Source organism: Meleagris gallopavo, chromosome 19 (assembly GCF_905368555.1).
Source record: "Meleagris gallopavo chromosome 19, MGAL_WU_HG_1.1, whole genome shotgun sequence".
NCBI lineage: Eukaryota > Metazoa > Chordata > Aves > Galliformes > Phasianidae > Meleagris > Meleagris gallopavo.
Genome location: NC_139422.1, coordinates 5,960,207 through 5,986,383, shown reverse-complemented (window position 1 = coordinate 5,986,383; position 26,177 = coordinate 5,960,207). Strand labels below are relative to the sequence as shown.

General features: G+C 46.2%; 1 protein-coding gene across 10 annotated transcripts in view; it reads right to left on the bottom strand.

Moving 5' to 3' along the window:
* PRRC2B (proline rich coiled-coil 2B) overlaps positions 1-24,180 on the bottom strand; it is a 48,038-nt gene extending 23,858 nt beyond the window's left edge. For 3 of the 10 annotated variants that reach the window (XR_014887274.1, XR_014887275.1, XR_014887276.1), the window contains exons 1-13: positions 23,926-24,180; positions 11,356-11,523; positions 10,252-10,429; positions 9,933-10,035; positions 8,876-8,948; positions 6,109-6,252; positions 5,177-5,418; positions 4,639-4,760; positions 4,088-4,230; positions 3,417-3,507; positions 2,864-3,056; positions 2,177-2,492; positions 1,355-1,530 (exon numbers count right to left, since the gene is read on the bottom strand). Coding sequence is in view for 7 of the 10 variants with exons in the window: in XM_085239264.1 (XP_085095390.1) it covers positions 1,355-1,530; positions 2,177-2,492; positions 2,864-3,056; positions 3,417-3,507; positions 4,088-4,230; positions 4,639-4,760; positions 5,177-5,418; positions 6,109-6,252; positions 8,876-8,948; positions 9,933-10,035; positions 10,252-10,429; positions 11,356-11,470 (1,896 nt within the window). In the remaining 3 variants the exon portion in view is untranslated. Of the gene's footprint in view, positions 1-1,354; positions 1,531-2,176; positions 2,493-2,863; positions 3,057-3,416; positions 3,508-4,087; positions 4,231-4,638; positions 4,761-5,176; positions 5,419-6,108; positions 6,253-8,875; positions 8,949-9,932; positions 10,036-10,251; positions 10,430-11,355; positions 11,524-23,551; positions 23,795-23,925 lie in introns of those variants that run through there. The other 7 variants (XM_085239260.1, XM_085239263.1, XM_085239265.1 and 4 more) reach the window with 4 other exon arrangements.
* Between the last annotated feature and the right edge of the window lie 1,997 nt (positions 24,181-26,177).

The following is a 26,177-nucleotide window of genomic DNA, read 5'->3' as shown; positions in this document are numbered from 1 at the left end:
CCAATTATTTCAGCTTCAGAGCATCTCTTAAAAAGAGTAACACCAGCAACATTTGCTGCTGCATATTTGATTCATGAAAATGTCACAGGGAATAGCCATGAGAGTAATTAAGCTTCAAAGCAAAAGTCAAATCTTCACCTCTTCGCTAAGGTTTGAAATATGATATTATCAACACTGCTGCAAATGGTTATTCTATCAAGATTGACAATTAATTCTGTGTTATCACAAGCCTGAGTACTGCTGCTGCCCTGAGAGAGGCTCGCTGCAGCAGGGAGAGCAGGACAGCACACATGACATATAAAGTACTGTAAAGCTGAGAAAGAGATAAGTCACATGAAGCCATTCAGACTGGTTTCTCAGTGCCCAGAAAGAACTGTCAATGAAACAAAACAGAAACAAACACATACTTGTGATAGAAAGAAAATAATGATCAACAAGAGCCTCACAGGAAAAAAAAAAAAAAAAAAAGTCAAGTAGAAAATTAGAGCAGATGTAAAAAGAAATCACCTCCCTCTGCAAAGGCACGAGGAAGTGGAACAAGAAGCATAACACTTTATACCATTCACATTCAGTCTGGAAGCAAAGTTCAAATCACCTGTCAACTTAAGCAGTTTGACCCTGGCAGGTGAAAGGCTACCCATACCAAACAGGGTAAGCATACACCAAATATAATATCAAGAGCAAATGGCTGGTCCCCAGATAAATCAGCCTCCTTCCCCTTAGCCTGCATAATCAGCACCGTGTCACTGTAGCAGTGCTGAAGAGCACCAGCTTCTATCCTGTGCCATGGAACAAGAACAGGTGTTCACCAGGTTTACTACCAGCCAAAAAGTGTTAGATACTTTGCTGGATCTTTAAGTACCAACACAACCACTGCTGCTTTTTGACCCTGGACACAGAAAGGTGAAAGTCTCTGGCTTTCAGTATATGCACGCATTTGCAAACCAGAGCTCTGCTACACACCACACAGTCCTAAAATGTCACACTGTCAGGAGATGCAGAGACAACAGTGCCAGACAAGTCGACATTTCTGACAGCAGCGTCTACTTTTCTCCCAGGCAAGTGATAAACCTGGCCCGCCCACACCTCTCCCCAGACACAGAAAGCTGTTAGCACAACAGCTCCAGCACAAGGCAAAAAAAATCATGTAATCCACGTAGAGAGCCCTTTCACGCATGTTACACAGTCAACATCTGTGATCAAGAACAGGGAAAAATGCTGGAGGAGAACCAGCAGTTGTCACCTTCCAGCCCAAGGATCGGTTGGTTACCTAACACTGACGGCACTGAAAATCAGGCAGACAACTGTTATACAGGGATCCAAAGAAGTGGGGAAGGAGTATCACACCTATTACCTGCTGCTGTTGCCTCTGGAATCGTGGGGGAAGAGACTTCTGGTATTTGCTGAATTCCTGTGCTGGGGATGGAGCTTCTCTGAGCTCCTCCTCACTGCTGCTTTGGGGTGCTGCTGGGGCAGGAGTCTCCTCTTCCAGATAGCCAGAGACATCCTGTGTGTGAAGCTCAGGAGTTGCTGGAGAGAGGAAAATAAGCCTCGATGAGTCCTGCCCATGATACAGCTTGTGTGTTCATCACCAGAGCAAAATATACCAAACTGCAGGCACGCCCTGGTTGTGTTATGTGGTTGAACTTTATTACAGTCACATGTAGCACCTCACAGTCTGTGATCTGCCCTGACAGTTCTTGTTTTAGTGATAGATTTTGAGATCCCCCTCTGCTATCAACCTTCTGCTTCAGCACAGTGGAACAAAGTCCATTTGCTCTGCTGCTACTCAAATTTGTCAGCACTTCCCAATAAAATGATTTTGTGATCAGAGGCCTCATCACAAATAGCATCATCCAACCATGAGAAGTCTAGGAGGCCCATTCCAACAAGGTCTCTGATAGCACAGCTAATTGAGTATGGTTAAAATAACCAAAGAAGTTTGTGCTTGTTTTAATAGTTAGGTTACTTTTTTTTTTTTCCTCCTCTCCCCTCAAGTGAACCCTAATCATCAATCCAAAATCTCCATAAAATATGTGAGGCAGCTCATCTCTTAGGCACCATCCCCAAATGCTCCCTCTCCCAGGAGCTCCCTCACAATTCAAGGGGAAAAAAAAAAAAAATCAGCACAATAGAAAGAAAACCAGTTTTTACAAGGCAGGTAATGCTTCTGTACCTCTACGGAAAGCGTGACCATTCTCTTGCACGGCACTTTTCTCTGTGTTTGGGGGTCGCAGGTCTTCAGTCTCTGTGTGTTTTTGGGTCTCCCCACTCTTCTGAGCCAGTTTGCATTTCTGATCAAGTTGCTTCAGCTTGGCAGCACAGGCTGCCAGACGCTCCTCCCTGGCTCGCCGCTCTTCCTCCTCCCGTCGCTTCCTGGCTCGTTCAACAGCCTCAGAGATCTCAGAGTGCACAAACTTCTGTCTCAGTGGTACTTTTTCTTCTTTATCTTCAAGGGACTGCTGTCTGAGAGCACTTCCCTGTGAGGGCTTCTGCCGAAGGAAAAACATTTCTCAGTAAGCATGACTCAAATGTATCCTCTACCTTGAGCTCTGCATCCTATGATGAGAAAAATCCCCTCTTCCCAGCTGTCACCTTTCTCTGTCCTCACGCACACAAATCCCCTTTCAAGTGAGGAGTTACTGCTATCTTCTTCAGTATCTCCATTTTTTGTCTGACAACCCCACTGCTTGGGACCAGCTTCAATTTTCTCTTGCTAGTGGCAGTGCAGTACAAATAAGCAAAGAATTGAGAAATTCATCAACATGCCATTCTCAGTACAGTGTCTGGGAGGTCTTTTAAGGACAGCGATGTCGCATCCCCTAGCTCAGCAGAACAAGCCACCCACATGAACTCAAACTACCTGGTATTCAGAAGAAGAGTTCCAGCCATTGATCTTCCTTGGAGGCTGCTGTGAATCCTGCACTTTCCGGACTGACCGGGACAAACCAACTGAGTCGCTCCAGTTTTTTCCTTCCTCCAAGGTGTGTTTGACATCTGCACTGTCTGCAGAGCTCATAGACAACTGCCGCTGCCTTCTGGGATCCCAGCTGTTCCTGTCATAAAAAAAAAAACAGATTTGCTATTACATTTGCAACTTGCCTCAAAAAGCACTTGCAGACTTACTCATCAAGCAGCAATGACAACTGATTGTAACAGAAACAAAGGATCTAAACAAAACAAACACCAGTCCAAGCAATGGGCTTTTCCTCCTAAAGTGCTTTAGGAGTTACATCACTGCTGCGCAGGTTGATAAAGGTGGGACACTTGGCACTTAGCTCCATGACCCATGCACACCCTTGAGGTCCACTCAAAGACAGGCACGTGGAGTCAACAAAAATCACAGTTTAAGGCAGGTGGAAAAAAAAAAAATAAAGAAAATCAACCTCATGGATGCGGATGCAGTCAGTTCTTACCACTTCTGCCGTCCATCTTTAAGAGATTCTTCTTCTTCCTCATCTTCACTAAACTTCAATTTCTCAGAGTAATCCACTTCATCATGAATGCCTGAGAAGGCAGAATTGGAAAAGGGGCATGTCAGAGGAAAAAAAATAGTTCCTGCCTCAAAAAGCTCATGCCCTTTCTGGCACTGAAATAGATGCTATTTTGAAAACTAAATGTCCAGCGCAGATTCTGGAAATCATATGATTACCAAGAACTCACACTGCTAAACAGCAGGTTGGTCCCAAAAGAGAAGCAGTGAAGAGCTTGGAGAAGAAGACTGCAAGTAAAGAGTCAGCCATCAAACTAGACTGCATAACTACATACTGCCGTAACTGAAAAGATGGGACTAACTCTTCATTGCTCTTATATCCTACTGCTGCTTGGTGTTTTCAGCTTTTAGGAGTCTTCAGATCCAGTTCCTATAGTGCTGCAATGGAAGGATCAGAAGGATCCATTGTGTCATCATGTACACCAAGAGCACCTTCACAACTGCACTGACCATCCTTTCCTTCCCCTCATCCATTCTACAATTGTGAAATAGAGCCACTAGAACTTTTTGGCAATTCCATGCTGCAGGGAGGAGCAATTACTTTGCTTTACCTGCTAAGTCATTGTTTGAAGCTAAAGGACAGAGGTACTTTACCTGCCCATCCATCATCCGCATCATTATCTAGTTCATCCAACCCCTTCAGGTTCTCTGCGTTGATAATGGTGGGTCGAGGTGCTCTCTCTACCAGCTGCCGAAGTGGACGTGCTGGGCGAGACAGGCCAAGCCTGTTCTCTTTTCTACAGGGAGATGCAAAAATATTGGTTAGACTTAAAGGAACATGTAGTTGACTTTGTAACAGTGAATCAGTCATTTTCTACTAATCATATAGAAGGAATCTGAGTATCTCTCCCTGTTCAGCAAAACTTCTCTTCACTGTCTACATGGTACTCACTTCCTAGGGCTGCAAACCTTCCAGACCACAATCACACACACCTACTTTACACATCTACCTGCTCCTGAGGCACAGAGTGCTCAGTGTCCTGCAACATTTCAGTTGCTGCTGTAGTTAGAACAAAGCTCTGACCGCTTGGGTAAAAATCAGGCATTTTCTCTGGCTACCTACAACTTCACCCACACAACAAGCATTAAGGCTTGTGTCACACACCAAACCAGCCTCTCAAGTGGGACAGTCGTGGCAACCTTACCCATCCTGGTCATTCATCTGGTATTGTCTGAAAGGGACACGGGGCTCAAGCCGAAGCTGAGGAACAGGGAAAGACCCTCGGTCCAATGTTGCAGGGGTCTCAGATGGCTGTTGTGGACACATCTGGAACAAGACAAAGCAGAAGAGCCTGTATTTTCACTGCCACAAGCAGGTTTACCCAGATTACACACAGACACAGCAGTTGCAACTATGCAAAATTAAAACAAATATTTAATGTCTAGCTGGCTAACAGATACGTTACCTCTCCAGCTCTAGAAAAGCAGGAACTTTTCCTTGGGATTAGCAATGCTATGGCAGTTTCATTTCTCCCTAGAGCACATAAGTGCTACACTGTTCTAACTTGGAAGGGTAAACATACAATAGGGAAACCTAAAAATAGACGAAGGATCCCTGAGCAATTTCCAGGAACCAACTGAGAGGAGAGTCTAGAGAAATGCTATCTTAGCCGACTTTCTCAACACGCATACATATTATGAGAAGCAAAGATATAACAGGGCTTTGTGAGAAGTGCAACTTACAAAAGCAGGTAGCATGTCATGGTACGTAGGTGGCTGGTAGACATTTCCCATGAACTGCGAAGCCCCTTTGCGGACAGGCTGAGCTGGGCGGAGAGACGGCTCCTTAGGATCGCTGGCACTCACTGAGGAGGGGGCTCCGTCTCCAGTGCTGGAGGTCTTGCTGCCCAGCTCAGCAGGGGAGGCGGTCAGAGATGTGGCAGAGGTTATGTTCCTCCCACCGCCCTCCCTCCAACTTGTGACATCTGGAAAGGAGGTAACAATTATGTTAACGTTTGTGAATGTAGTCACTTCAGTAGAAACACAACACTGAAATACTCTGGTCAAGACCTAATTACACTTGAGAATGTAGAAAAACATCAGGGACCAAGGAAAATTTCCAGACACGTTATTTTTCCCAAGAGACCAGAAGCATCAGCTGCTACTAGGTAATTACTGCACCAGTGGTGTCCTTATTTGTCAATAAGGTTCAATTTCAACCAGAACTCTTCCATCCATCTCCACAGTCCTCATTCCACAAAATTAAAGGCAATTAGATCAAACACAAACACTCAAAGACAGGACTAAACTACACGCTCACTTCACCTGCAACTCTCCCCTACCCTGAGGGAAGATACCCGTTTTGAAGCATCACTATATTAAAAGTCACAGAACAAAGTCAACCCTCCCTACTCCCATACACAGCAGTTTTAATGAAAAACTGTGGTATATTACAATCTGTATTAACAGACTGGAAGATACAACTCAAGCACCGAACATGATGAACTTTACATACAAATCCGCAGTCTTTGCTAAGCAACATGAGCTTATAACAAGACAAAAGTAGGGACAGAATGTTGGACAGGACTGTGAAATGGCACCCCCTGCCCAAAACGAATCTATCTATGGGATTCAGGTTCTGAGCTGGAGTAAGGCAAAAAACTATATCCACTTACTCTGGGGGCGGAGGCTTGGTCCTGGCCCATACGACAGATCTAAGGCGCCCTTTTCTTTGCCAACCTTGTCCTGCTCGCCAGCTGCTTTCAGCGTCGGAAATTCCTCGGGAGAGAAGGATAACAGTCGGCTTGAGGCCCTTGAACCTGCCAGACAAATAAGTGTGGGACTCAGATCTTTCCACTCGTTCAGCTCCCTTATGAGATCACCCTGAAAACACGTTTCCCAAGAATCGGTGCACCCAGCAAATTTAAATGCAAACTGCTATCATACCTGCACCTCAGATCACACCCAAAACGCTTTCAGAAACTGTCACCAACACTACAACAGACATCCTCACCAATTACTTCCACACTCCTGAGATTTTCATTTAAACTCTCACATTCAACAAAGTCAGAGCAAACTTTCTCAGCTTTCAATTGTTTTTGTGCAGCACAAAATTCAGACTGAGGCAGGATACGAATTCTGCAAGACGATTTATAAATGATATTCTCTTACCAAGTATTTGACATTTCTATTCAGACTTCTACTCAAATCTCACTCCACTGGGGAACTCTTGTTAAGATTTCTGGCAACAGAGTTGGTGAAAGACCACAGATAAGGACTAAGTGCTACATGCTATTTCCCAACTCTTCTCCTTGCTGCAGCATTTTTAAGATGCAGATCACTAGCCAGAGCAGGCCAGGTTCATCTTCTGTCATTGGAAGATTGTTTTGCTGAGTCACCAGCGACCCTAAAATGAAAGCTCCCTCTCTCTTATGAAGCTCTGGCACTGACTGGAAAACAAAACACAGCAGTTCTCCTAAATTTGTTAACACTAAGAAGAATTTTTCTGCATTTTTGCATTACTCTTTTTCCATAACTGTTTCTTTGTGTTACTTGGCTAATCTTCCTTCAGAATTATATTCATTAGAAGTATCAGCAATGACTACTGAAGACCTAACAAAAGAGTCTAATCTTGACTCTTTAAGGCAAAGATAGGAGGACTGGCTTAAGTCATTTGCACTTTCTGGAATCTGGACAGTGCACAGCATCTCCCTCTGAAGATTTCCAGAGAAGATACTGCCAACTGCTGAGTATAACATCAGCTGATGTGTTAAGAGTTCATCTTTTCTACTGCCTTCTACTGAACTAGAATAACAATGAGAACATTAACAACATTTAACTGTCTTTCAGGACAAACTCTTCCATCCCAATCCCTAGGCAGCATTAGTTTTTCCCTGTAGGTAGGGCTGCACAATATAATGACCGTTAATGGGCAAGGCACTAACAATTTGCACTGTAATCCTAGGCAGCATCAAACTGAGAAACGTTTGGTATCTGTTTTAGCACTGGTTTGTTTCTTTCATGGTTTTGTTGTCTCTCCCTCCCTAAGAATACCCCTTAAATGGAAGAAACAGGCACGGAGCATTCATCTCTAATTACTAGATTGCATTAGTTTAGATTATGTCCCTCCCAGAGAGAAAGATTTAACAGTGATGACACCTACAAGAGCCAAAAGCAAAACACCTCTCTGTAAATACTACTAGAAAAGTAATTGCTCACTGCTAGAAAAGAGGTGCATGAATGGGGTGGCCTGACAAATCCTTTCAGCCAGATTTCTGATGCTTCTGTAATTCAATCGCCTTCTAGTTTAACTGCTCTTTAGTCACATATGCAACTCTTTTCTTGGGCTGAGAACATTGATAAGACTGACCTACACTGAACTTTCAAAAAATCTTTAAATTGTTAGAAGATCAAATTTCAAGAGGACTACACAGGAAGGAGGTCTGCAGTGCAACAGTCTAAAAAATGTACCAATTAACCAAACAGCCTTTGCATTGTCCGTCGACTGCAAGCAAGTACAAGTTTCTGTACTAACATTTTGCCTTTGAGAAACACCCTCTCACTAAGCAACTCGTTTAATTTAGAATAAGCTTGTTCCCTCTATTACTGTGATCTGTAGTTGTCTCAATTATTTGGGAAAAAAAAAAAACAAAAAACCCTTCAGTTTCATTCGGTGTCTCATGGCTTCCAGTATATCCACATTAAACTCTGGAACTGAGCTGTTACTCTCACCAGTTTTAATGGTAGTACTGGAAATTACCTTGTGTGTGAAAATAAATGCATCTGAAGTCAACTAAATTCCCCATTTATGTTAACGTTGTTCCAGGATCTTTAGTCAAACGGAAGTGACCAAGGGAGAGTTACTTCTGCTGCAGTTACCAAGGGAGACATCAGGCATTAGCTGAGGTGTAAGCGAGTGCATGCTGCAGCAGTGCAATGCCATTTCCACCATGGACCCTTCACCCAAGGAAAATGCATACAGCCTCCCTGAACATTAACCATTTCAGGCTTATTCCAACCACCTCACTAAGCCAGGCTTCCCATGCTACCAGCCATGGAAACACCATATTTCCCAGCCTCTGATGCGCTATTTTCTCCTAATCCAACCTCCTTCCTCCTCCACTCTTTTTTCTGCTTCTTTTTAAACACTGCTCTGGACTGAGGAAGATGGCATTGGCACTCTGGTTCAGAGCAACAACAGGACATGCTCTGCTCAAGCTGTGTCTTGTGCTTGACAGACATGAATTGACGCAGTTGCATCATTCCAGCCAACAGACTGCAGATTTAAAACAGGACTCGTGTGGCCTCACTGCACTGTAACCAACACAGCTGTGTGCCATTAGGCACCAGTCTAGACAGGGAGGGCAGAAAGATATAGAGTCCACCCCAACTCATGCCTGAGAGAAGCATGTATCCAGCTTCCTTTCTGTTGATCATACTCACCACCTTCTAGTCCTGCTGGCTTTCCATTCAGCTGTGCCCATGACTTTGGTCCACCTGGCACTGAATTTGTACTCTGAAAATACAATGAAGTCAAAACAAAACCAAAACAAACAAACAAAATGCCCAATGATTAGTTTATTACTCATCACTTCCTGGGTAGTACCTGCCACAGGTACCCAGGTTTCACTCAGGTACCACTGGCTACCACAGGTCTCCCCAGTTTCTTGCTGGGGCTTAAATCAACTGCACCCCACTCCAGTGCACTATGATGCTACATTGAAAATACTCTTCTGCTCTGCCTTTTAACTCTATACTCTTGTCACCTCCACCAGTTGTCTTCTCAAACCATTCTTCTTCCTCTCCTACCTCTAATCAAGCTTTCTTTGTTCTGTTGCATTTTCCCAAACTGGATGTCTTAATCTTCCAGATTTGTTCCATGCTATACCTCAGCTTGAAGGCTATCCTATTTCTCATGCATTAACTACTCTTTTCCTCTTCAAATCGTAACTTGTCCTAATTTTCCTGAACCTCTAGGGCTAGAACTGTAAGTATGAAATCCGCAGCACAGGGGGACAGGTCCTTGCACTCTCTGAGGAAGCTTTCTTATTTGCCAGCAGTTTTTTCAGGTCCTGACACTGGCTACTTCTCCCACATGACCACATCTCTTCTTATCAAGTCTCATCAGGCTGGAAGCAAGAGCTGGATCTGTTGTCACCAAGCGACACTTGAATTAGACCCAAAGAAAAATAGTTTACAAGTGCTAACCAGCCATCCTGCATTCCAGCCATTCTTTCTAGATTGAAGATAGACTTTCCCCACACACTTGAAAGGTTTAGAGGTAATGCTCAACGAATTATACTATAACTGCAGCACAGCATTCCTGAGGCACAGCAACTTGGAGTCAAGAGTCAATTGTACAAGAATTGATTACAGAGCAGCTGTTCTGTAAGTTATAGTCTGCCAATTCTTACTTGCACATGGCAACACAGACAATTAAAGGAAACCCTCGAGCTGACTGGGCACAGGAGAAACAACGACAGAGACGGCTTGTGCTTACCTCCTGAGCGATTGACTGTGTCGGCTTCTGTAAATTGGAGACAGATTTCTGCAAACCCTGCTGCAGCAGCGACTCCTGCAGCTGTGCAGCCGTCGCACTGGAACTGGGAAAGAACAGCAGAGGTGAGATCAAACTGAAAGGAGGGCAAAACAACAAACAACTCTGGCAATAAAACAGCTGCTAAATATCATGCTACTTTTGGTTTTGCACTGTCCTGAAAAACAGAGGGCTGATCTTTCCAAGTTCAACACAGCACAGCAGTGCAGAACTGCTGCTGCCACTTGCCTGACAAAACATAGCAAAAAGCAGTTCTACCTACCTCTTTTGGTCTGATTGATCCTGCTTGTTTGCCCATCCTGTACCGTCTTTGGGTACTATAATGATGTTGGGGTCGTTTCCTTTGTTCTCAGACTTCAAGCTAGGCAAGTTTGCAGGAGGTGGCATGCGCCGAGCAGCAGCAACTTTTCCAAGACTCTGTAAGCCATGTCTAGGAATAACTAGCGAGAAGGGAACACAAGGAGATCACACATTGGCTATATCCTGCTAGCTCAGTAATCTCAACTGGCGTTCTAAAAGAACTGTACAATAATCAGAACCACTGCTGCTATTCATAAAACTGACGGTCAACAACAAGTAAGCTCATTTCCTTCAAGATCACCAGAAAGCAGCCATCCATTGTAACAGACAGCTAACTGGCAGAATCCTACAATGAGGGGAAGGAGGACAAGTGATCACCCCTTGAAGAGAACACCCAATCTTTTAGATAATGGTGCAGGTAAATACTTCTCTACCATTTCACAACAGAGGCAGGATTCTCACTTACACAGTTTGGGGAAAATAGTCAACCAAGCCCATCTCTTGGGATGGGCTGGACACCTACCCCAGCAATCCTAAGGTCTAGATTCTCCCAATTCTACTCATCAAGTCACATTTACTAAGCTGATACTTCATTTTTCTACTCAAACATCAAATCCAGAGCCTTTCCAGATAACCCATTCCTGCTTTATTTTCCACTCCACCTTCCTCTTCTGATCATGCTTCCACTGCAAAACTAGTACAGGCTCTTCCTTGAGGATCTTCAGTCCTCAATTCTCACCTACGCACAAGTTCTGACCACCTTAAGGTACTTCAGTCAGGTTAACTGCTCTATTCTACAACAGCCACAAAATCCCAGCGAATCTTTTGGTCAGGTCTGCAACCTTTTGGTCCTGAAGAGTCCAAAAAACAGTCTCCCAGGTGCTCTGCCAGAATTCCTCCATGACTCTAAAATAACAGCAGCTCAGGAGAAAAACGAATTGTTTTCCTTCAAGTCTAGATAACAGTTCAGTAACCCTGCTGCCTCCCATCAGGCATCCCATCCAACCCAAATAGCCCTACAACAGCACTTAGAGGATTGCAGAAGATTTCTGAAGGTATTCCTTACCTGTAGTTCTGATAGCTTCTATTGACTTTCCTTTGTACTTATCAAACAGGCTGAGAGTCGAGTACTTGCTTTTCCCATCCTTTCCCTTGGTTATTTGCCCCAAACGATCGGACATTGCGATGAAATGTCATCTAGTAAGGAAATTTCTCTGCGCCGCTCCCAATCTGCCTTTTAATGAAAGAGAACCAGGAAAATGCCATCAGATTACCTAGCCACATTCAAGTAAAAAGCACAACATGCACGATTGTTACAACTGCACACAAGTTCAGTGCTCTGACACTAGGTTTCACTACCATCACCATCCCTCCTCCCAGCTGCAAAAAACTTGTGGGATTTATGATTCATAAACTATATTAAAATAACTGCAGGAACACATTTCTCATGGCACCTTTTTTTTTTTTTTTTTCCTTCTGCCAACTCCAGCACTTCAAGAACAAAACTTCTTTACATATGAAAATACAGAAGATTGCGGCCAACTTGGTCCTTGCTTAAAAGAATAAATCTTAACAATAAGCAGCTACACACAATGACTCCTCAGTCAGAAAAAAGGCATGGTAACTTTTCCAACACTGGAATTTATCACTGGGTTTCCCACTGAAGTCCTGGTAGCTGGGTTTGTTACATTTAAGACTACATTTACCGAAGGTAACAGAATTACTTCCTCAAATTCCTCTTCCCTATCTGCTGGCTATAAGAGAGCTGAGGAGTCCAAAAAACAGCTCCAATGGAACAGGTTCAACAACAAACCCTGAAAATATTTTACAAAAATATACTGTATTTTCTCTGTTGCTGGCACCTTGAAGAACCACTTTTAGCTATAAATGTGCTTTTCACGATAGGCATGGCTTGCTAATTTTTCACTCTGCACAAGGTACTGTGATTCATACCCTTCACTCAAGCAGTCTCTGCTTTCTTTTTTGGGCTCTTGGAGCCTAGGACAAAGCTGAAACAGGGCATACAGATACCGCAGACAAACATTTATCCCAGAAAAGAAACCTTGCTTACTTTCAATGCATGTTTCTTTCAGGTATTTTATTTATAATTCCCTGTTCTCACTTTTCCACAAACCCAGAAGCTTAATCTAACCTCTTCACATGTCATATAGATTTCCAGATTTCTTCTTGTAAAATCTCCATTTTAAGCCTAAAACTGCTGGCAGTTGTATGATACCATCTGCCAGGTCGTATCTTACAGTTGCAACTGTGTTTTGGAGTAACAAAACACTGTATTACATATCAGACCTACCCACCCATCACCCTTTCTGAAACTCATCTAGCTGGAAGCATGCTCCCAATGCAGCCAGAAGCATTTAGCATTCCGAAAGAAACCATTTCTGACCAGAGGCTACAACTTCTCCCACAGTAATGCCTTATCAAACACCATTTCTGGGTAAGAGGATTAGTCCACGGCATTATAAACAAAATAAGCACCTTCCACAACCGTGCTGGAGAGTCAGTTTCAGAATGCACTGCAAACCTGCAGAGAGTCAAGCAAAACCTACCTAAGGATTGCTGCCAGGGAGCAAAGTTTCAAAGCAATAAACCTGGCACCTCGCAGTGAATGCCCTGCAGTGCAGGGATTTAAACCAGGAGCAAAGTGATTTGGAGCGTTAGGCAGCAAGTAGATAGAGAAGTATTTTCTGTCACTCAGTAATAGCATCCACACGATGCTCTAAAACACCCCCAGGTTCTTCCAGAAGCCCCTCACAGCCAGGCTGCCACTCTGGGCTGCAGCATGAAGCCTGCAGAAGCAGCAGTGCTGACCAGCATCCCCAAATCACCTCCTCCTGCAGAGCAGCAATCGGATCTTTGGCTCCAGTCTGGTTCCATCTTTGCTTGGATAATCACCATATGCCAAAGAAAACTCACTTCCCCATTTCCACCATACTTTATCAGTAGGATAAATACGAAAGAAAGGGAGAACACTGTGTTTTGAGCAGACTTAGCAGGAAAGTAGATGCTGCATTGAACAATGCCCTGTTTGAACCAGCAGGGTTGAGGCAGTGTGAATAGCAGAGTGAACCACGCACCATCCCACAGCCACCTCACCTGCAGGTATGCACTGAGCCCCAAGGTGAGAGCTGGCCTGGACCCCACCAACTCTGCTTCAGTCTCACAAATCCCAAGCAATAACATCCATTTTAAGGTTTAGAAAGCCTCAAACCAGATCAAATTCTTAGGCATTAGAAAAAAAGAAAAAAAAAAAAAAAAACAGCTATCACATCAGGTTCAGGAATTAGCTAGTTAACAGAAAAGCCCCAAGTTCCTGAAAGTCAGCATGCAAACAGCACACGGGTAATGTTGCCAAAGACAAACCCTGACAACAAGTTATGTAAATGGGTCTCAGCTGCCTCCTGATTACATCTGGTATCATTAGAAGGATGCAGGAGAAATAAACAACTACTTCAGTGCAGAGGAGCTGGGGTCACTCTGGGAACATGCTAGGAAAGAACCCCCTGTCAAACTCTCTGGGACAGCCAGAACTGTTGTCAGGATAAGTAAAATTCACAAGTACTTTGAACTCCTTCAACGCTTTGAAGCTGAAAATGTGAAATGCAGCTCTGTTTGTGTGTTACATAGCAGCATGAACTGCAAAGGGGAACACAAGTCCATGGGGAGGTGAGGGATTTCTGCATGCAAAGGTTACAGCAGTGCTGAGCCCCATGGCAGCCACCCCACCAGCAGGATGGAGCTGTCCCTGGGTCACCTGGCACTGTGTCACACACAGAGCCTCCAAAGGCCATCATGACACTGCCCTATTTTTCTAACACACAGCCTGACAGGGAATCCAGGCAGAGATTGTCAAAGCCTTCCAGTCTTGCATAGCAAAGCGGTTTCTGAGAAAAATCAAGTTAATTGAGCCCTAAACTGCCAGCTCACATGGTTATTAGGGGAGTTAGAACCAGAAGGCTGATGCTGACATGTGAAAACTGACAGCCTCTGACCTGTGGTCAGGGTCTCCACGACCGACTGTTGACTCTAAAGAAAGCATTATTCTCTGTTATGAAGATCTAAAGATCTATCACTTACATTTCTGAAAGGTGTCCCTTTGGGTTTATAGAGGTCTTTGGGGGAAGGTTTGCTATCAGCATTAGCAGCCAGCTTAGCTCTTTCCATTCTCAGGACTAACAATATCCAGAGACAGCACCACAGTGTGAAATACTGAGCTTCTCAGAGGAATCTGAGCACACTGCAGCGTGACCGGTGACATCAGAGGCCCCAGGGTACAAATAACATGGCCAAAATTACTTTCTGGACAGAGAGCTCCTTTACCTCCATGTCTTCACGTCCTCATCTTGCTACCCTGGATCTGACTGTGGGTACTGACACTGTCTAACTCCATTTTAAAGGGATACATTTTTATCCAGACAGCTGTAAGTCCTGGAGCTGCAGCAGGGATCCACCATGCACAGGGAGGCTGCCCCGCAAAAAGAGCCCTGTGAGAAGCTGGAGCTATTGGCACTGGTTAACAACTGGAAACATCTGAGCTGAAAACACAGCCAAAGGGAAAGACCCCTGACAAACAGGATTGTCTACAAAGCTCTTTGTAAATTCCTGTAGGAAGGAGGCAGGGCTGCCAGAGTTTTATTCACAAGACTTCAATGGAGCTCGAATACCTGGAAGCCAGCCAGCCTTAATTGAAAAGGGCAAACAGAATGATCAAAGGTAACACACACACACCAAAAAAAAAAAAAAAGGAACCACTCCTCACACACCTCCAAGCACAACCACTTGGGCAAAGACCTGGACTAGTGCAGATTCTCTGCTGTAGGCTTGCACTCCTTGCTGTTTGAACAGCAGCAGTCACAAACACAAAACAAAGCCACGGGATGGAGATTAACACTGAAAAGGCCTTTCTTCAGATCAGGAAGACTCTTGACCATAAATTTTATATGAATTGCTAAGAAATTCACAGGTTGAAAGAGCTGAATTGTACTTTCAGAACTGAGAAACTGCTTAGAGTTGATGTTAAACTGAAGTCTTCTGTGGTTTCTAACATTACCTGTAACATGAAGCCTTCTTAAAAACACGGTATAGTTTTACAGATCAGTAGTGTTCACTTTTCCTTAAATACACAGTCTTTTTTTTGCTACTAACCCTCAGAACTAAATGTTTATCTGTCAGCAGGGAGATACACTGCTTCTGGAACATGCCCCACCAAGAACCACCTATCCATGCAACAGTCACCACCTGCCTCTGCAATGAAAGATGCCACTGGCTGCCATTCAAAGAGCTTTGGTGAAACAGCACAACCAGCTGCTATCAGGGCTTGGTGCCAGACGCACTTTTGTCTTGTAGAACTCCCGTTTGGGGCAGGCAGGGATGATCACCCTGATGGGAAAGGGCCCAGATGAGCAAGCAACTTTCAGGAGCAAGTGCTTAGTAAAGGGGGACCATAGGGAGAATATCAGCATCCAAGCGTGAAGTCAACAGGATCTGCACAGAAGAGCGGTGCAGCAGACAGGCTGCACCAAAAGCCCAGGCCACAAGAAGCCTGTCTCTGTCAGTCTGTCGCACTGCTCAGGAAAAGCTGCTAAGATTTGTTTAAAAATATGGAAACAAAATAATCCTGCCAGATCAGAGGAACAAGCCAGCATTCTGCAGTGCAGAGAAGAGATGGAAAACCCTTAACAAACAGGGCTCATGATTCACCAGGAGGGACCCTCCTTGCAATACTTTTAATTCTAAACAACTCCAGCTGCTCTCCGCATTGTCTCCTGTGAATTGTCTCTCCCTGTAAAAAATGAGAGACCAGGATCCCATCTTCCATGATTTATTGCAGAGGTATGCTGCTAGCTGAGTAATGCTGTCACAGGCTGTCTGCCATCAGACCTGCCTGCCGGCCAGCCTGCCCATCACACCTGGAAGCCAAGCCTGACTTTGAGACATGCAGCAGGAGCACAGAGAAGAGAAGCAGTCTTCTGGACAGCCCAAGATTCACCCCGGGGTATGATGCCCTGTATGCAGAAGGGACCACAAAGGGCTTACTCTATAAAATGACCTGACCTAATTTTCTTCAGTTGTCTTCACCAGGTTCACTCATAAACATACCAACAGGTCAGCAATCACAGCTCCTGTTGCTGAAGTACTCAGCAGCCCCAGGGTTTGGCTTGTGAGCTACAGATGCCTCACCTCACTGCTGAACAGCTTTCCCAGCACTGGACAGGCAAGAAGCAGAGAGAGACAGCCAGGAAGCATGGACTTGCAACTTACAGTGAAGCATAACGCAGACTGAAGCCTGGAGAAGAGTTCAACCTTATATACAAAACAAACAAACAAACAAACAAACATTAACTAGCCCTGGACAGACAATGCTGCACGCTGAAGAAGGCCCCTGAACTCCAGTAACTGGGAAAACAGACAAAGATAAGAAATACTTCATCCTGAGCATGCAAGACTACAGCATCCATGACAAAAAAAAAATCCACTGAAGGAACATTGAAGGAACCAACCCCTAAGTGCCAGTTTGTCACAAAGGAATAACTAACCGTACCTTTAACCCACAAAGCAGCACTGGAGGGCTTTCAGACCTTTCAGAACAAGAAACTGATCTTAAGTGGAGCAACCTGGAAGCACTGACTACTAGCAGCATCACACTCTTTGCCCTCTCATCCAGGCCATAAAGGTGTTAAAGGAGATTGGTCCCAGCACAGACCTCAGTCCAGAGCTGAAGCATACCATCCACAATATCTGAAGTGGCTCTGCCTTTCACTTCACCCTGAGAAGTTGAACATCCAGGGAGATGCAATATCCTGTTCCCTCAATCTTAAAGCAAGGAGAGCTGATCACAAACCAGCAATATTAATACAAGCAGAAATCCCTAGCATAATGCTCTGTTGGTAAAACCTGTTTAGAAGCCTCCTGGCAGGATTGAGCTGAACTGTAAGGTAAGCTGAGCATTTAGGTATCTGAACAACAGACTGTGAGTAGCTAGTCCAGATCTCCTGGGGGGGTTCCAAAGCAAACATTATCAGCTCTATTTTACAGGTAACCAAGGCAGAGAAACAGCAGTTGCTCAAGTAACGCTGCAGGCAGTGACACAGGTCCCAGAGCTCAGGTGTCTGTCCCTGCCTCCCTGCACATCCTTGACCCTGCTCTGCATGCAAGAGCCACGCAAACCTGAGCTGTTAAGACTCTTAAAGAAAGCAGTTCTTGAGGAAAATCATGAAAGAACAGAGTGTCAAAAAAAAAGTCAAAACAGGAAGAAATATACCTGGAAGGTCTAGAACAGTGTTTCCTTCAGTGGAAGAGACCACCCTCAGGTACCAAAAGAGGAATCAATTCTGTCCAATGCCTTGGAGAAGCCCACAGGGGTAGAGAAGTCACGCATGTAAGTTCTGAGGTCACTGCATGAAGTCCTTCTGACTGACGGCTCAAGTCACCACATCTGGCTCCAAGCTGGCAAACACACTTCCACCGCTAACAACTAAATCTAACCACTCCATTTTAAGGCTGTAAAATTACCTCTGTCTTGCATACAGAGTCCTCAAATTCCTAATATGCAGGCTTTCAGTAGTCACATTAAGAATAATCATATATCCAAAGTGAGATACAGCAAGAGGTGGAACGTGCTGCCTACCCCCTCAGCTCACCCTGGAAGAGCCTGACACAACCAGGGCAAGGGACAAGCCAAAGGACTGAAATCCAGGCTGCTGCCAGGGAACAGATGCCTCCTAAAGAGCAACCACACACGTTTTTTCAGTGAAGTTGCAAAGAGCATTTCACAAATCCTTCATCTGGTCCTGTGCTCAGGAACTTACTTTTCCTCCATGCAACATAGGTTTTATAGCTAGCAAGAGATTGGAGATGTCACAGATCCAGGAGACAAAATCAGAGCAGAGCTGCCAGTCTTCAGGGTTACAATGTTTTTTTCAGAAACAAAGAAAGCTCTTTCCTCACAAATGCCAACAGTTGTTGAGTAAGCAATTCTGTTTTCCTCTGCCTCAGGAAGGAAGGACAACACTGCAATGGGGAGGTGGGAGCTCACCTTGTGCCAGCACACCTCGTTCCACCTGATCTAGGCTTTGGGAACACCTCACCACACTTTCAGACCAGCTGCTGATTTCACAGCCTCATCTCCTGCCCAGGTTTAGCACAGAAGGTAATCTTCACAAAGACTAAAGACAAAACGCAACGCTATCGAACTGCAAGCAGTAAACACCAATCCCTGAGTGCACACATGGAGAGGCTCCCACAAGCCCCAGCTGAGCCAGTCTGTCCAGCCCCATTCCTTCCCTGACTACTGACAGAGCTCCTCTGGCAGGCAGCTCTGCAGCCAGCCCAGCACCACCACCACACCGCAGGGCGCAGAGCTGCCCTGGCAAAAGCTGAATAGATCTTTCTGTCAGATTTCACCCACTTCCCACAGCCATCAGGACTGACACAGCGGGTTCAAATCATTAATGAGATTACAAGGAGTTCAGACAAGCCTGCAGTTCACTTACATTGCAGATACTGAGGCTTCCAAGAAAGTATTCCTTGAGGTTCTCTGGTTTTAACAATACCGGGGCAATGCAGCATTTCACAGCAAACCTTCTTACAGGACTCCTATTCTCAGGAGCCATTTGCACTACAAATGAATGCTGAGAATGCTAAAAAGAATCTGCTGGGAAAAGGACACAGGTACAAAGTGGGGAAAAAACTGCAACGATACGTGCAGTTTTACTCAGTACTCTGAAGTGCAGCATGGCTCAGGACTCTGAAGCAGGGAGAGGTTGTAATGCTCTTCTGGAGATCAATGCCACTCAGACCATGCACAGAACATCTGGACTATGCCAAGCTGGACAGGAAGCAAAATCGTCTCATAGATGCTTTAATTTACAGAGAGATTTTCAGTGCATAACTAGCAAGGTGTCATCTCTCTTGTTTTCCAGATTGAAAAATGACACCGCAGAACTCTGCAGCTCTGCTGAGTGGCAGAGCAAGAAACAGACCTTCCACCTCTGACTTTGTGGGGCTGGAAACCACTCCTGAAATCATTCTGCTCCCATCACGTGCGCAGCCAGGAGCAGCACTAAGCCCTGGGCCAGGGAACTCTGGAGGAGCAGGCCTGCATGCTGGGAGAACGCTGCCAACTCCATACACTGCTTTTACTACAGCAGGATCACAGCCATCACTAACAGCAACGTTTTGTTCAGATGCAGAGCACTAACGCTGTAGTAAGGCTTGAATCTCGTGAAACCACTCCTAAACGATTGGCCATAAAGTTTCAGTTGCTAGGTGGGAGCTCAATTCTTGGGTTATTTAGGAAAAAGATAAAACCACACTTTGTACTATTTCAGCCATTAAGAAACATCTCTTGAGCATGCCCCTACTCTCCTGCCGGCTTTGCAGCCCACTCCTAACTCTGAACAAGAGCACTTGAGGCTTTTGTACGGGGCTCCCAGCCCACATACAGGTAGGAACAGCTGAAGAACCTACCCCACTGCAGAACACTTCCAAAAAAAATATCACTATATTCCCACACAAAAAGTGTCTGTGGGAGGAGAAGTCCCAACACGAGCTCCTCAAACCTGTTTGCTCTTTGCTGCACCATTAACAGCAAATGTGGTGTCTAAAACATTTAAACAGTAACCCAGAAAGAACTCTTCCACCAAATCCCTTCCAACAGAATGCCGCCTCTGTGAATACTGCAGTCTGCCCCTCTTTGTGCCACTCACCTGAATTTCAAAGGCTACTGAGGATGCTCCCAGCTGCTAACCCAAAGCCCCCTGCACATTTCAAGTACTGCACTGGAATAAAGTCCTCTTGGCCATATCATAGTGTGCCATTAAGCAAGTCCTCAGCTGCTTGCCCTGGTGTTTCCTTTTTAAGCCTCCACACTTTAAGTCTGGCCCACCGGTCCTCCTCTCTCATTTCTGCCTGTTACAAATCCTGCCATTACTTCTTCTTACTCTTGCAACCAAAGGTAGTCTGCTTTCGGTAGTCCTCCATAAATTAACATCTATAGTCCCTTAAGATGGTTGGACTCAATGATCAAGGAACATCTTTTCCAATCTAGATTCTGTAATTCTGAAAGATGCAACAGTGAGCTCTCATCTCTTCCAGCTAAACGTAGGTGCTCAATACCAGGCACTGAACACGTACAGTGGATTTGCCCCTTCAGAACAGCACACACACTTCTTAACACCCCCAAACCTTCTCCTGTCCTCACAGACCCCACAGTACATCAAGCCAAGCAGCTTCAAAACAGACCAAATGCCACAGCTAGACAAGGAGTAATGCAGTGCTACCATGCCAACTTCCAGCCCACCTGAGTTACAGCTCCAATGCTCCCAAAGGAAAATAACACACAGCACACAGGATTTACAGCTACACACTTCCCAGAAGGTTTGTTCTCTTCTCTGTTATCTTTGCAGAGGAAGTATGTACACACACAGAACATCCTGAATGCCAGCACAAGTTACTAACAAGCAATTTCAGCAAGGCTTAATATCATGAATAAAATCTTTTGCTTCAGCCCCATTTCTCTCCTGTGGAATAGAACATTTCTTTAAACAAACTGGGCAGTTTGAGTACCCATCTGTCTCCTTCATAAGGTGCTTTCCAGACATATGCTATCAGGACTTTCATAACAAAGCCATTTAATTTCAACAGTTAGAAAGATATGTTCTGCTGAAGGAGAGAACTGCACGTGCCCCAGCTTTTACCTGTCTGCATTGCTTTCACCTCAGGGCCTGATGATACCCGACTGCATTCCTTCTGTTCCCAGTGACAAACTGGTGATAAGGAGCTGTGAAATTATCGACCTATTAGGAGAATGAGTCAGTGCTACATGAAAAACAAAACCCACTTACGAGGTATGAATAGCAAGAAGAGCAAGAGTGATATTGAGACATCAAGCCACTGCCAGCTTGCAGAACACAGGAGGAACACAGTGAAGAAAAGGGATGACCACAACTGGAGCGCTTGCAATAAACCCTCCCCCTAAATACTGTCCTGTGTTCAGCAAGTTCTCCCTGTTCATATCACTTCTATTCCTGTAAGAAAACATGGAATTACAAGTGGAAACCCCACTAGAGCCAGATCTCTTTGTGCAGAGTAACATCATAAAATAAAAACCTACACTATTATTTTCAGCGCAGCAGCACTTAGAAGTCAGCCCAGCTTCCCTTCAAATACTTCCAATTACTCAGGTGAGTATAATGAAGGCCTTGAGCAACTCACGCTTTTGAATCTTAAGCAGGTGGGGATTCTGTAATGGATGATCTAAAAGGCTCTGTGTCATACGGCTCAGGCAGACTGGAGGCACTAGAAGACATGCCAAAACCACTGTCCTGATTTTCACCAGCAGCACCCCGTACTGGACAGCCTGCAGGACACTGCACAGGAGTTGGGAGCTGTGCAAAGAGCTCTCTGCACCGAGGACTTGCCTTTATACCACCACTCAGGTAGCAGGGCACGCTGCATCAGGCTCAAACAAAACACAACGCCATTCCTCCTTTTAAGAGAAGGCTGTTGGAGTGAATGAGCCTTTGAAGTTAGGCACTACAGAAAGCTTTAATAGAGGGTTTTATTAAAATGTCACTGTAGAAGTCAAAACCTTTTATTAAGGATCTTTAGAAACATTACTCATATTTATTAAAACCAAGACATTTTTAAATCCTGTCTCTACTTTCCAGCATTTGTACGGGCTGCTTACTTACTGTTCCCAAGCTCTCATGCACATACAAAAATAGAAAAAAAAGCCAACAGTTCATCAAAACTGACACTGTGTGACCAAAGAAAAATGTCTGAATTTAAAAAAAAAAAGTGGGCTCCTCCCCTGAAAAAAAAAATAGTTCTTATAAACTAAAAATAAATAAAAATTCCATGCAAAGTATGTGATGAGCACCATATAATGCCAGCTTTGGAAACCTGTATAAACACCTATGCTTACTATGTTCTTATTTTAAAGAGGAAAGACATCCAAAGTCCTGCAGACAGATTTTCTTATCAGTGAACACTGGAACATCCTAAGATGCGTGACGTGTTGTCAACTACAGACATGCAGAAAACCAGACCAGTGGAAGTGCCTATGAATAAGAAAGGAATCAAGTTATATTCCTTGTGTGTACCCAATTAGCACAAAACCAACATAAAGCTATCAGCAGATGTACTTGGACTGAGGAATGTTATCGATCTGGGGAATCAAGAATTAAGAACACCAATCTCAAGCAGCATTTGTGATTTTGTCAGTACGATTTTTAATCTGAACTTTTTAACTATAGAAAGAAAGCACCAAGCCGTTTCGAAGAGGTCATATGGGAGAGGTCTTTGTTTATCATGCCCCCAAAATAGATTCTGCTAGCTAGGAAGAACCACTTTGACTACTACAGCCCTGAAAGAAGCAGCATCACCCATGGACCCACAAGGATCTGAAGGATGCTGAGTGAACTCCTGATCAAACACACATACAGCATTTCAATGAAGGTGAAAAACACAGACAGGTATTTCAACAAGGCAAGGGCTAAGACAAGCCAAAACGTTTCATATAAACCTCGATTCGGTCCTGAAACCGGTGGGATGGCCTCCCTCTGGGCCGACTTCAGTTGATGATGCAGACACTGCAACCTGCTTGCACTCACTGCCTATTCCTAGAAACAGAATTTCTGAGGTCCTGAGCATTTCCTTATCACCTTATCACCCCAAACACCAGTGACAAAGACACAAACGTTCGATAAGCCCATCCCGAGAAGACCATCCAAACCCTTCTGACGTTCAGAGGACAAAAACAACAAAAAAAACCTGCAGAGCAAATCAAAGCAACTTCCCTAAGGAAACCCAGAACTCCCCACTCGCCCAAACCCGGTCAGGTTTGATTCCACAGACGAAGGGGTTGTTGACATTCACACAAAACGAGAAAATTGCACTCGCTCACAGCCAGGGCTGTTGAACAAACCCTACTCGGCGCTGCACGCTCCCAGGGCCCGCTTCAGAGCCACCGCACAGCCTGCAGCAGCCACGCTCCCAAGAACCCAGCGACGACCAACCCCTTCCAGCAGCCGGAGCACCTTTACAAACCCACCCACAACTCCTCGAGCACCGGCACCAACTCTTTCCTCGGCGAAACCCCCCTCCTCCCTCTCACCAGGCGGCATTTCAGCTCTCCCAGTAACCTTTCAGCACCACAACAAAACAACCCAGAGCCTTCTGGATGTCCCCCCTCCCACCCCCATCCATCCCAGCCTCCCCCTCCTTGTTTTGTCGAGACGCACACAGCAGCAGCGCCACAAGATCTTTGTGTCACACTCCAGACGGTGGCCAAGCAAACGAGCCGCGATCCTCACGGCCGCCCGCAGCCCCGCGGCCTGCACAGCCCAGGCGGGCACCGCAGCTCCGGGCCTGACGGTGGGGGCGGCTCGGGGACAATGAGGCGGCCCCAGGGAGGGGAGCGAGCTCCAGGCTCGGGTTGCCGCAGCCGCCGGGCCCCGGCTCCATTTTAGGGCTGCTTCGTCCCACCTTCCTTCACCCTCCCCTCCCTCCTCCTCCTCCTCCTCCTCCTCCTCCACCTCCTCTTCTCCTCCACCCCCCCTCCAGTCCCACTCACCACCCCGAATACCCGCGGCAGCCGCCGGTCCCCGATACCCACCTGCGGGGGTGGCTGGGAGCCGGGAGCGCCTGAGGAGCCGGGTACCGAGCGGCGATGGGCGCGGGGCGCGACGGATGGCGGCGGATTGCGCGGCGGGATGCGGGGCGATACGGGTTCTCGCTGCCGCTCCCTCCTCCTCCCCCGGCCCGGCCTGTCAATCCCGCGCGGGAGGAAACCGCGCCGCCGCCGCCGCCCTCACAGCGCCGCCTGCAGGGCTCCGCCGAGCGGCGGCTGAGGGCCGACCCAAGATGGCGGAGGAGGAGAAGGAGGGAAAGGGGCCGAGCTGCAGCCCGGCGGCCGCCTCCTGCTCCGCCCAGCCGTGGGGGAGACGGTCCCCCAAAGCCAGCGGGGCGGGTCACATGCGGGGCCATCATGGACAGTGAGGTCACCTAGAGCAGCCCACCAGGTGGCACATAGCTCCACAGCTGCGTGCAGCGCCGACGTTTTTACCCCGCTCTGTCAGCCCTGAGCTCGGGCTGCCCGTGCTGCAGACGTGCCCCCAGGGGGACTGCATTTCACCGAATCACAAAATCACCAAGGTTGGAAAAGACCTACAAGATCATCCCATCCAACCATCCACCTATCACCAATAGTTCTCACTAAACCTTGTCCCTCAACACAACATCCAAACATTCCTTGAACACCTCCAGGGTTGGTGACTCCACCACCTCCCTGGGCAGCCCATTCCAGTGCCTGTCTGCTCTTTCAGAGAAGTAGTATTTCCTAATGTCCAGCCTAAATCTCCCCTGGTGCAGCTTGAAGCCATTTCCTCTAGTCCTATCACCAGTTACACGAGAGAAGAGGCCGACCCCCAGCTCACTACAACCTTCCTTCAGGTACTTATGGAGAGCAATGCAGTCTCCCCTGAGCCTCCTCTTCTCCAGACTGAACAATCCCAGCTCCTTCAGCCGCTCCTCATAAGGCCTGTGCTCCAGACCCCTCACCAGCTTTGCTGCCTTCTTTGAACGAGCTCCAAGGCCTCAATGTCTTTCCTGCAGTGAGGGGCCCAAAACTGGACACACTACTCCAGGTGCAGCCTTACTAGAGCTGAGTACCAGGGAAAGTAGTATCAGTAGTTACATCAGCAGTAGTGTGGTCAGCGGGGCCAGGAGCGGGTTGTCCGCCTGCAGTGTTGGAGCTGCACCTCAGCGCTGTGTTCAGTTCTGGGCCCCTAGAAAGACATCGAGGCTCCAGAGCGTGTCCAGAAATGGGCATGGAGCTGTGCGGGTCTGAGCACAGCGCTGTGGGAGCGGCTGAGGGCGCTGGGATGGTTCAGAGTGGAGAAGAGGTTGTGGGGAGACATCATTGCTCCCTGCAGTCCCTGAAGGGAGGTTGTGGTGAGGCGGGGTCAGCCTCTGCTCGCAGGGAACAGTGGTAGGATGAGAGGTGATGGCCTCACATTATGCCAGAAGGGGGGTATTGGCGAACATTTCTTCTCCAAAAGAGCAGTGATGCACTGGCACAGGCTGCCCAGGGGGTGGTGGGGTCACCGTCCATGGAGGTGCCTCCTTGGTGAGGAAGCCCCAGTTAGGACAGCAGGGTGATGGCCATTGGGATTTCTGTCCCATCAGAGCCTTTTCTGTCTGCAGACATTGGGGAAGTTGGCTCCTTGGGGAGATTTCATTCCAGAGGTACTGATTTCTTCTCTCAGTGATGATGGAAACAAACTCAGTAGAGCAAGACAGGCAGTCCTGCTCTGGACTAGAACTCTACCCAGCCATAAAATACAAGCAGCCTCATGAGGCCTACAGTCCCTCCTCAGCCTTGAGCAGAACTTTAGGTCAACACAGTGTGAGCAGCATCCCTGGCAGGATCTTTGCACTGAAAATGCTGTAGAAATTGCTGTGAAGTACAGTTCTCCATCCAGGGCATCTTAAATCTTGGGAGTTGTCACCTCACATGTAAGGACAAAACATTTCCCCCTTTATTTCTCCATCCCTGTCCTCTAACACTCTTAGACTCAGAATCACTAAGGCTGGAAATGGTTTCTAAGTTCTCCTGTTCCAATCCCAGTTCATCCCCGCCATTCCCACTGACACATCCCTCAGTGCCACATCTCCACAGTTCCTGTACATCTCCAGGGACGGTGACTCCACCACTTCCCTGGGCAGCTGTACCAACGCCTGACTGCTCTTTCTGGGAAGAATTTTTCCCTAATATCCAACCTGAACCTCTCCTGGTTATATTCATTTCTCCCTATTGCATGTTGTAATGCACCAGCCATGGATTTACAGGAAATATCTGTTCATTTT